Raw genomic sequence first — 12,417 nt, forward strand, 5'->3', positions numbered from 1 at the left:
ACGTTGAGGGATAGGTTGTTATTCTGACACCACCCGGCCAGGTCTCTGACCTCTTACACTGTTGTGTCATCTACAAACTTAATGATGATGTTGGAGTCGTGCCTGGCCATGCAGTCGTGGGTGAACAGGGAGTAATGGAGGGGACTGAGCACGCACCCCTGTGAAGCTCCAGTGTTGAGGATCAGCGTGGCAGATGTGTTGCTACCTACCCTCACTACCTGGGGAGGCCCATCAGAAAGTCCAGGATCCAGTTGCAGAGGGAGGTGTTTAGTACCAGGATCCTTAGCTGCTCTGTGACTAGATCCTGCCACAGGCAAGGGAACACTAGTCTCCAAGCGGATAACCCTCTGCTTTCCTTTGCTGCTTAGGTTCAACTCCTACATTATGCAACCAGATGCATTGAGGCTATTCTCATTGACGGACATTTAAGGAGAGCAGTGTAACGAGATTTCAATTTACACAAAACATACATAAAATGTTCAGTTTACAATACATCCTTGCCTTACCTTTTCGTTGTGATTGGCAACGTGACATTCTTCTTAAGCTCAGTCAATTCAGATCTAAATAACTAACTGTAGAGAGTAGACATTAGACTGTATAATAAGGGAGAGCCGACCAGGAAATAACATCTGCAGGATTATAGCTGGTGCTGCTCTGATCAGTAGGGACCTGCTGTGGTGTGGCGTCTCCTCTTCCTATCGTCACACAACTGCATCATGACTTAATCCACAGGCAGCCTCTAGGAAAGGCCGAATCCCATCTTCCAGCTCCAGGACTTCATGAGGTGAGGTGTTCAATCAAGCTGTGGGTGATTACAGCGTACAGAGTTGGGTCTGGCTCCTGTGTCACTCATAATGTAGGCTAGTCCCAGTAGCTACAGTATCACCAGGAGGGTATAAAGTAGTCTCATATTGCTGAACGTTTCAGCAGGGGAACTAAAGATTCAAGTCGGCAAGCTGTTCCAGTCTGGTGACCCCGATACCCAGTTGGGACTGAATGCTCTACAACAGAGAGAAGACCCACACTGATAACACTAACACTGTGCCTGCAGGAGGGGACTGGAATGACAGAGCACTTTGAAGTAATGGGACAAAGTTCATTCTCTGCAACTTCTAATGAACTGTTTTTGATTTGAAGTAATTCGATATTGGAAAACGATGTATCTATTTAGAAGGTGAACTCTGAACGACGGCTGCGATACAGACGTATTCATGAAGTTCACAGCATAACATTTGAACAGTAGCTTCATGAAAGTAATTTAAGTGGTGAATGAATACGTTTAATATGTCTTACAGTTGTACAAACAGAATGTTATGACTGGAGTCTCGATACAAAAGTGAAACAGTCTGTTCTCTTCAGTTTATCTTCTCCTCCTCTCTCTCCCATTGTCAGAGTGTAATAGTCAACACAGCAGAGACCACCCCCCCCCACAGTCTACTTGAACAGAACAATGCTGAATGATGAGACATCAAAGCCGAACAAACGGCATACTATTAAGACATGCTATAGATGGAAGGAAAGTAGTCTAGAAATCTACCGGGTCAAAATGTTTCACTGCAACAGTGAAGGTGTAAACTTGTCAGTAGAAAGCCTAAACAGTATATTTGACCTTTCAACTTCGCTACCAAATCAAAACATTTCTATGCAGACAATCTAAGAAAATTAACAACAATGACAAATGGTTTGATGAAGAATGCAAAAACCTAAGAAATAAATGAGAAACCTGTCCAACCAAAAACAGACTTGAGCCTACGCCTTCACTATGGTGAAACACTAAAACAGTACAGAAATACACTAAGAAAAAAGAAGCAACAGCACGTCAGAAACCGGCCCAATGTAATTGAAGAATCCATAGAATCTAACAACTTCTGTGAAAACTGGAACACACTAAACATACAACAACATGAAGACCTATCTATCCAAAATGGAGACGTACAGTGGGGGGAAAAAGTATTTGATCCCCTGCTGATTTTGTACGTTTGCCCAGTTAAAAAGAAATGATCAGTCTATCATTTTAATAGTAGGTTTATTTGAACAGTGAGAGACAGAATAACAACAAAGAAATCCAGAAAACCGCATGTCAAAAATGTTATAAAATGATTTGCATTTTAATGAGGGAAATAAGTATTTGACCCCTCTGCAAAACATGACTTAGTACTTGGTGGCAAAACCCTTGTTGGCAATCACAGAGGTCAGACGTTTCTTGTAGTTGGCCACCAGGTTTGCACACATCTCAGGAGGGATTTTGTCCCACTCCTCTTTGCAGATCTTCTCCAAGTCATTAAGGTTTCGAGGCTGACGTTTGGCAACTCGAACCTTCAGCTCCCTCCACAGATTTTCTATGGGATTAAGGTCTAGAGACTGGCTAGGCCACTCCAGGACCTTAATGTGCTTCTTCTTGAGCCACTCCTTTGTTGCCTTGGCCGTGTGTTTTGGGTCATTGTCATGCTGGAATACCCATCCACGACCCATTTTCAATGCCCTGGCTGAGGGAAGGAGGTTCTTACCCAAGATTTGACGGTACATGGCCCCGTCCATCATCCCTTTGATGCGGTGAAGTTGTCCTGTCCCCTTAGCAGAAAAACACCCCCAAAGCATAATGTTTCCACCTCCATGTTTGACGGTGGAGATGGTGTTCTTGGGGTCATAGGCAGCATTCCTCCTCCTCCAAACACGGCGAGTTGAGTTGTCCTCTGAGTCATTCAGATGTTCATTGGCAAACTTCAGATGGGCATGTATATGTATTCTTGAGCAGGGGGACCTTGCGGACGCTGCAGGATTTCAGTCCTTCACGGCGTAGTGTGTTACCAATTGTTTTCTTGGTGACTATGGTCCCAGCTGCCTTGAGATCATTGACAAGATCCTCCCGTGTAGTTCTGGGCTGATTCCTCACCGTTCTCATGATCATTGCAACTCCACGAGGTGAGATCTTGCATGGAGCCCCAGGCCGAGGGATATTGACAGTTATTTTGTGTTTCTTCCATTTGCGAATAATCGCACCAAATGTTGTCACCTTCTCACCAAGCTGCTTGGCGATGGTCTTGTAGCCCATTCCAGCCTTGTGTAGGTCTACAATCTTGTCCCTGACATCCTTGGAGAGCTCTTTGGTCTTGGCCATGGTGGAGAGTTTGGAATCTGATTGATTGATTGCTTCTGTGGACAGGTGTCTTTTTTACAGGTAACAAGCTGCGGTTAGGAGCACTCCCTTTAAAGAGTGTGCTCCTAATCTCAGTTCGTTACCTGTATAAAAGACACCTGGGAGCCAGAAATCTTTCTGATTGAGAAGGGGTCAAATACTTATTTCCCTCATTAAAATGCAAATCAATTTATAACATTTTTGACATGCATTTTTCTGGATATTGTTGTTGTTATTCTGTCTCTCACTGTTCAAATAAACCTACCATTAAAATTATAGACTGATCCTTTCTTTGTCAGTGGGCAAACGTACAAAATCAGCAGGGGATCAAATACTCCCCCCCCCACTGTATGGATAACCCACTTCTCTAATCTTTTTCGCCCTATAACAAAGACCAAACAGCAAAAACATACACATGATCAATTACAAATCTTAGAACCAGCTATTAAAAAGACTACCAGAGCCCACTGGACTCTCCAATTACATTGAATGAACTACAGGACAGAATACAAACCCTCCAACCCAAAAAGGTCTGTGGTGTTGATAGTAGGGATGCACAATATATCGGTAAGCATTTCGGAATTAGCCAATATTAGCTAAAAATGGCAACATTGGCATCGGCCCGATGTCTAGTTTAACGCCGACGTGTAAAACCGATGTCAAAGCTGACGTACATATTTCACCCTGCACACCCTATAAACGTAGGTAGATGACGTAATGACCCCACGAAAAATATAGCGCTACACATGCAACACAGCATTCCTAACCTAGCCCACAATGGATGCTGTGTGGATCGAGCAGTCAACAAGTCGAGCAGTCATTTGAAAGAGTAAGAATATTGCAGCGAGACAACTGAAAAGGTGAAATCCATTAACACCATAATGGAATTCCTTGCCCTTGACAATCAACCGTTTTCTGTCGTGGGTGATGTTGGCTTTCGCCGACTGGTTGAGCACCGGTACACACTACCAAATAGGCGCTATTTTTCAGATGTTGCCCTGCCGGAGTTACAAAGTATTGTTGAAACTCACATCCATGAGCTAACGTTACTTGCTATGGGCGTCACTGCTATTAGCTTCACGACGGACATTTGGACCAGCGATGTCAGCCCCATGAGCATTATTAGTCTGACAGTACAGTGGGTCGACGAGCATTTCGTACTGAGGAAAGCCGTATTGCATGCTCAAGGACGTGCTGGTTCTCATAACGCTGCTGCCATTTCAATGGCATGAGAACATGTTTGAAACTTGTAAACATGAAAACTCCTAGCTCCATTCAAACAACTGACTCGAGAAAAAAGCTCAACTGTGTCTGCAGCGGACGTGATACCCTCTGTCATGGCATTGAAACTCCTACTCAACAAAGATGTCAACACAGACCGTTGGGTTAACTTGGAAATGTACTCTACTAGAGACTGTGAACAAGCGATTCGGTGGCATTCTCTCTGAGCCTCTGCTGTGTCGCCACCATGCTCGATGCTAGGTACAAGTATCCAAAATGAAATAAAATACACAGACCACAAATTCCAATTGGCTATACTTAAACTCTTTAACATCGTCCTCAGCTCTGGCTGATCACCCAAATCCCAAAAAGTGGAGACAAATTTGACCGTGAGATCAAAATGAACCTTGGGAAAATCCTCTGCATTATTATTAACAGCAGACACCTACATTTCCTGAGCAAATGTCAAATTGGCTTTTTTAACACATTTCTGTACGGCAGACCACATATTTCACCCTGCACACCCTAACTAACAAACAAACAAAACAAACGCAAAGTCTTCTCATGCTTTGTTGATTTCAAAAAAGCTTTTGACTCAATTTGGAATGAGGATCTGCTATACACATTGATGGAAAGTGGTGCTGAGGAAAAACCTTATAAAATCCATGTACACAAATAACAAGTGTGTGGTTAAAATTGTCAAAAAAAATGCAGATTTCATTCCTCAGTGTCGTGGGGTGAGACAGGGATGCAGCTTGAGCCGCAGCCTCTTCAACATACAGTATATATCAACAAACTGGCAAGGTCACTAGAACAGTCTGCAGCACCCAGCCTCACCCTACTAGAATATGAGGTCAAATGTCTACTGTTAGCTGAAGATCTGGTGCTTCTATCTCCAAACAAGGAGGGCCTACATTAGCACGTTGATCTGCTGCACAGATTCTGTCAGACCTGGGCCCTGACAGGGAATCTCAGTAAGACAAAATGAATGGTGTTCCAAAAAAGGTCCAGTTGCCAGGACAACAAATACAAATTCCACCTAGACACCGTTGCCCTAGAGAACACCGAAAACTATACCTACCTCGGCCTAAACATCAGCACCACAGGTAACTTCCACAAAGCTGTGAACCATCTGAGAGACAAGGAAAGAAGGGCCTTTGCCATCAAAAGGAACATAAAATCCAACATCCCAAATAGGATGTGGCAAAAAAATACTTATAGAATCAGTTATAGAACCCATTGCCCTCAACAGTTGTGAGGTCTGGAGACCGCTCAACAACCAACAATTCACAAAATGGGACAAACACCAAATTGAGACTCTGCATGTGGAATTCTGGAAAAGCATTCTCTGTGTACAACATAAAACACCAAATAATGAATGCAGAGCAGAATTGGGACGATACCAGCAAATTATCAAAATCCAGATAAGACAATCCCCTAAAAGGTCAGCGATTCCCAAACCTTCCATAACAAAGCCCTCACCTACAGAGAGATGAACCTGGAGAAGAGTCCCCTAAACAAGCTGGTCCTGGGGCTCTGTTCACAAACACAAACAGACCCCACAGAGCCCCAGGACAGCAACACAATTCACGAGACAACTAAAATATATATTGGAAAGAACTAAACAAAAAACAAAGCAAACTGGAATGCTATTTGGCCCTAAACAGAGAGTACACAGTGGCAGAATACCTGACCACTGTGACTGACACAAAATGAAGGAAAGCTTTGACTTAACTCCCATATCTATTAGAGATGGAATACGACAGATGGAATACGACAGAGTGGTATTTGCTTTCCCTTTCATACTTCAACTATTTGCACATTGTTACAACACTGCACATAGACAATAATATAACATTTGAAATGTCTCTATTATTTTAAAACTTTTCGCTGTTAATTTGATCGTTTATCATCTATTCAACTTGCTTCAGCAATAGAAACATGTTTCCCATGCCAATAAATTGTATATAAATAAATACATTCCCTTTGCATTGAATGTAATAGCCTTTTGTAGATAAAATAGCTGAGTGTGTTGAGGAGAGGCATCAATGGCTCAAATAAACAGGCTATTGAGATAATGATCTGTGGTTCAGTTCCCTGAGTGGACACTCACTGACTGTCCCTCCACTTCCTCTCTACAGCTGTCATCACAACTATACTACTGGGGCCGAGTCTGAGCTGTGTGTCTGAAATGACACCCTATTCCCTAGGCCTATACAGAGCCTTGGCCAAAAGTATTGCACTATATAGGGAATAAAGTGCTAATTTGGATACAGCCAGAGCCTAGCTCTTGTTATCATTCCTCTCAGCTGAGGTGAAGGTGGGGCACAAAAGGCTCCACTCTAGGTTGATTATCAATCATTTTGGCTGATGGAACAAAAACACAATTCTCTCCTGCTCCACCACCCCTCTTGGAGAGGTCAGGGAGAGGGGTCATCTAAAAGCATACTTCTGTGTAGGACACTCAAGGTCGGGCACACAGGCAGACTCTGCTCTGGCCACCTGCATACTAACCACAGAGAAGAGAAACCAGGATATCGACCCCCATCTCTCCCATTATCACGACTCCCAGTGCCTGTTGGTATAGGGTTGTGTAAAGGTACACCGACTGACCGCAGAGCAACGTGATCTGGTCACTGTGGAAAGCCTGTTACTTGAGCCCCTGGCTGACTCACTCTGCTCGGCATCACAAATGCATCATGGCTGATTCTGCCACAGACATAATAGGGGAATCGAGTCATGCCAGTTCGCAGACAAAGGATGTAAATAGTGGAAGATTTAAAAATCCATGCAGATTGCATCTCAAAATACCATACTGGTGCAGTTACACACGTACACAATGTTGCGGATAACACTTATTCCAAATGGCTCTATTTTAGAATACTGAATGAAAAGTCTCTCTCTCCCTCTCCCCCTCTCCCTCGCCCTCTCGCCCTCGCTCTCTCGCCCTCTGAATATATACAATTTTGAATATTATCTTTTCACTGCAGTGATAGACCGGGTTAGGCTCCTATTTCAGCAGGGTTAATACAGAGTTTAGGGGCAGAAAAACAGCAGATATGAATGTGAAAACCTGGCTAAAGAGAGGGGTGTGTGTGTGTGGATCTCACTCATGCAGGCCTAATGTTCCCGAGTCTCTCAGCTCCATGATGTCATTCTACTGTACAGGTTAACCCCTCGATAACTAGACAACAGCTCCATGATGTCATTCTACTGTACAGGTTAACCCCTCGATAACTAGACAACAGCTCCATGATGTCATTCTACTGTACAGGTTAACCCCTCGATAACTAGACAACAGCTCCATGATGTCATTCTACTGTACAGGTTAACCCCTCGATAACTAGACAACAGCTCCATGATGTCATTCTAATGTACAGGTTAACCCCTCGATAACTAGACAACAGCCCCATGATGTCATTCTACTGTACAGGTTAACCCCTCGATAACTAGACAACAGCTCCATGATGTCATTCTACTGTACAGGTTAACCCCTCGATAACTAGACAACAGCTCCATGATGTCATTCTACTGTACAGGTTAACCCCTCGATAACTAGACAACAGCCCCATGAGGAGGGCTATAATGTGACCATGTAGTCTCCTTTCACCTGTAACACTATATGGTGATGGTATAGAAGTCATCCCGGAGAACTCACCCAGGTGAGTGTATAAACTATGAATACAGAACACCATATTATAACATAAGTCCAACGGAACAGTGAAGCAAGGGTCTTACCTCGTCCCATTCAGAGGTGAAAGAGGGCGACTTCTCCAGCCGCTTCTTGGCTGCGCTGCAGTTGGAGACGGACTCACTCCGGCTGCCCAGCCCTCCTTCTTCCTCGCTAGGCGGCGATACCAGCAGGTCCGAGTCCGACTTGGAGAGGCTGCGGGCCAGCTTCAGGTCCCCAGGGGGACGCATCCTGCCAGCAGGCACAGCCCCAGACCCAAAGTCCCTCATCCTGTCTCTGTCTCTGTCCCTGGGCACCCCCTTAGACACTGTGGCATAGATGGCTTTGGGGTCACAGTCTGTCAGGATGGCAGCCATGTTGATGTTTGGAGGAGGCAGAGGCGGAGCTTCTGTTGTTTTGGTGGGTACCGCTGGAGCTGGCGCCGGCTGTTGGCCCTGGCTGGACTGTGTCAGTACCCCACCTGGCAGCCTGCTGAGGGGCTCCACCTGACAGTCAAACACAGGCGAGGATCCGTGCAAGAGGCCTGTGAACACTTCAGGTACTGCGACTAGGTCCTGGCCGAGTAGGGAGTTATCTGCAGAGATGAGAGGAGACCAGGAGATTTAGGAGGAGAGACTAAAGAGCAGGGAGTTATCTGCAGAGATGAGAGGAGACCAGGAGAGTTAGGAGGAGAGAGTAAAGAGCAGGGAGTTATCTGTAGAGATGAGAGGAGACCAGGAGAGTTAGGAGGAGAGACTAAAGAGCAGGGAGTTATCTGTAGAGATGAGAGGAGACCAGGAGAGTTAGGAGGAGAGAGTAAAGAGCAGGGAGTTATCTGTAGAGATGAGAGGAGACCAGGAGAGTTAGGAGGAGAGACTAAAGAGCAGGGAGTTATCTGTAGAGATGAGAGGAGACCAGGAGATTTAGGAGGAGAGACTAAAGAGCAGGGAGTTATCTGTAGAGATGAGAGGAGACCAGGAGAGTTAGGAGGAGAGACTAAAGAGCAGGGAGTTATCTGTAGAGATGATGAGACCAGGAGAGTTAGGAGGAGAGACTAAAGAGCAGGGAGTTATCTGTAGAGATGAGAGGAGACCAGGAGAGTTAGGAGGAGAGAGTAAAGAGCAGGGAGTTATCTGTAGAGATGAGAGGAGACCAGGAAAGTTAGGAGGAGAGACTAAAGAGCAGGGAGTTATCTGTAGAGATGAGAGGAGATCAGGAGAGTTAGGAGGAGAGACTAAAGAGCAGGGAGTAATGAGTAAGGAGTAGTGAGTCAAGGCAGGCAGGAGGCTGGACTGAGACTGAAGGTAGATATCTAGCAGGACTAATAACACCGCCCCCACAGCCCCAGAAACAGATCTGTGATTGTTTGGGCATGAGAGAGAAGGAGAGACGGACCTACAGAATGCTGTCCGAAGCACTGGAAGACAGATAATTCCAATCCCAGCTTGCAGCCATCTCTCTGGATGTTTGGAAGTTTGTTACATTACTCAATGCTCTGCCATTTTTTCCCCACTCCTCCATCCCAGCCTGTCTCTGTGTGTGTCTCACTCCCTTTGAGATAACCAGCAGCAGCCCCTGTTTGAGGTCAGGTTCCACAGAAATGATACAGCACTGAGGAATCCCCACAGGAAATCAGCAATGGAAGAAACCGGATGGGAGCAAGACAACAAGCATACTGCACGCACGCACACACACACACACACACACACACACACACACACACACACACACACACACACACACACACACACACACACACACACACACACACACACACACACACACACACACACACACACACACACACACACACACACACACACACACACACACACACACACACACACACACACACACACACACACACACACACACAAACAGAAACTTACTTCTGCTTCGAGCTATAGCATGAAAACAATCCCTGCTTACAGATCCTGTACAGCCGATCCAGTTGAAAACAATACGCTTTTCCCCTCACAACAACAGGCCCTCTTTCTCTCCCCCTCGAAGGAGACACTGACACCCAAGCCTGTTTTTCCACCATCAAATCGACCACCGGATGAGAGTTGAGCCAGGTTGTGCCTCTGTTCCCCTTCTGCCTGTCAAGCTCCCCCTCTGTCCCTCCCTTCTTGTACTTCTCCCTGAGCCGGAGCTGTGTAAACCAAAGCTATGTAGTGCTGTAGCTGTGTGAGCTCTCCGCCTGCCTGTACCAACTCACTAGCCGCTGACTGCATCTCTGGGATTGTAACTCTGGGATCACTCCATCCCCTCTGTCTGACTCTCAGCCACAATCCTGATAATTAGGCTTCTGACACATGGTTAATGTGTGTGTGTGTGTGTGTGTGTGTGTGTGTGTGTGTGTGTGTGTGTGTGTGTGTGTGTGTGTGTGTGTGTGTGTTGGAAATTGGGTAGGGGGGCTGTTGTGTCGTGCTGCCCTGTGTGTGTGTGTCCTCATTGCCAATTCCGGTGAGAGGGTCGTGGTGTTTGGTGACAGGGAAACTGGGACAGTGTCAGTGACGTCACAGCGGGGCAGTGGCCCCTTCAGTGTGTTTTAGTTTGTCCTTCAGAGCAGAAGACAGCTACAAAAAGACTGCAGTTGCTCCAAGCATTCTAATGAAGCTCTCTCTCAACAGGACATAGGGTTGCCAATACCATTCAAACAGCTCTCAAAACAATATATTCAACTCTAAAAAGAGCTCTGTTAGAGATGAATATCTGTCCAGGGGAAACAGTAAGAGTTACTCCACCCTGTATGTCAGCTTGGTCGTGATGAATACAGTTCAACTAGGAGCTGGTACACTATGCTCTATGCACTGTTTAGCTTACAGGCCATTTGCAGTGAGGCAGAGTACCAACGGCCTGTGCCCATCTACGCTCAGCTGCCTACTACTCAATTTGGAAAGATATATGTGTGTGTGTGTGTGTAAACATATGGAGAGACCACAGCCAAACACCCAACCTGTCCTTGGCAGCTGGAGAGCGTGAATGACCAATGAGCGAATCGCTATGGCTCCCTTCAACAATCCCCCAGTGTGTTACACCTCCAGGACCCAGACTACTACACCCATGATTCAACGGTCCGACCGGGGCTGGAAACACTGAGGTACTCAGTAACCCAATGAGAGACATACGGATATTTACACTGCTTTTATGGAGGGATGAGGACACTGGTTACAGAACACGTGTGTGTGTGTGTGTGTGTGTGTGTGTGTGTGTGTGTGTGTGTGTGTGTGTGTGTGTGTGTGTGTGTGTGTGTGTGTGTGTGTGTGTGTGTGTTTCATTTGGTGGCTTTGTGAGCAGTGATGTCATGTTAATTCTACAGTTACTGTTGCACTGATACCACAGAGACAGTATGTATGCCAATTTATTTACAGCCCCTGGGGAAATTGCTTTTCTGTTCTCAGATTTGAGAACATTTTTAGCTCTGTATGTCATGTGTTAGAATGACATTTAGAATCTTCATTGAAAAAAGTCTAAATGATTAAATTGACGTTATATGTTAGTGGGGAACCTGTGTATATGTGATAGACACTGAGGACAGCACTTTGGAATGGACATTGTTGATGTTAAACTGACACACACATTGATTCGTTTGTTTGGGTGCTCGAGAACATCCCAATTCTAGTCATTCACTATTGGCCAAGTGCAAGGCCAGGATGGGCAGTGTGCTCCACTCTCCACAGGTCCCCACAGCAGGCAGAAACCACTAAACACAGCTGTGGTTCTCACTACAGTCAAGCTAGCAAATAGATATGCACTGAGAATTTAGCAGGCTATCATCTATCTAGTGATGCTAGCCTCTCCTGTATGAGTTCACTCTGGCCAAGGCCACATAACCTGATAGTCATAAGATATTATGTCTATGGCAGATAACCTTATCACTATTTAGTATGTGAAATCTCTTCTGCACCCAATTGACTGTGGGTGAGAGTAGTGCACTGTGTGGTTAGTTGCCTGTGAAACAGGAGGCATGTGGAATCTGTTGGGCATCCTCTGTGATTCCTTCCTTCTGAGGAAGGCAGAGTGTGTGTGACAGGTGCTCTGCCTCCTCTCTGCTGCTGCTGACAAGGCATGTTTCCATCACACACACACACACACACACACACACACACACACACACACACACACACACACACACACACACACACACACACACACACACACACACACACACACACACACACACACACACACACACACACACACGATGGGAGAGAGATGTGATGGGGCGGGGGTTAAGAGTAGCAGGGAGTGTGAGCAGGGCCCTAATCCCAATCCCTGAGAGGCAGCTGCTTTCAGATGGTAATGGAGAGGGACTGGGCATTCCTGTTTATATTAGAGTCCCCAAACAGCACACATCTCTATCACAGACACAGTCCCCAAACAGCAC

At 45.7% G+C, this 12,417-nt stretch overlaps 1 protein-coding gene across 9 annotated transcripts in view; it reads right to left on the reverse strand.

The window, feature by feature from the left end:
- The window catches only part of LOC106572349 (ankyrin repeat and SAM domain-containing protein 1A), a 118,621-nt gene that overhangs the window by 47,409 nt on the left and 58,795 nt on the right, over positions 1 to 12,417 (reverse strand). For all 9 annotated transcript variants that reach the window (XM_045696171.1, XM_014146404.2, XM_014146400.2 and 6 more), the window contains one exon: positions 8,096 to 8,622. In XM_045696171.1, coding sequence (XP_045552127.1) covers positions 8,096 to 8,622 — 527 coding nt within the window. The remainder of the gene's footprint in view (positions 1 to 8,095; positions 8,623 to 12,417) is intronic.

The sequence above is a fragment of the Salmo salar genome, chromosome ssa15, assembly GCF_905237065.1.
Source record: "Salmo salar chromosome ssa15, Ssal_v3.1, whole genome shotgun sequence".
NCBI lineage: Eukaryota > Metazoa > Chordata > Actinopteri > Salmoniformes > Salmonidae > Salmo > Salmo salar.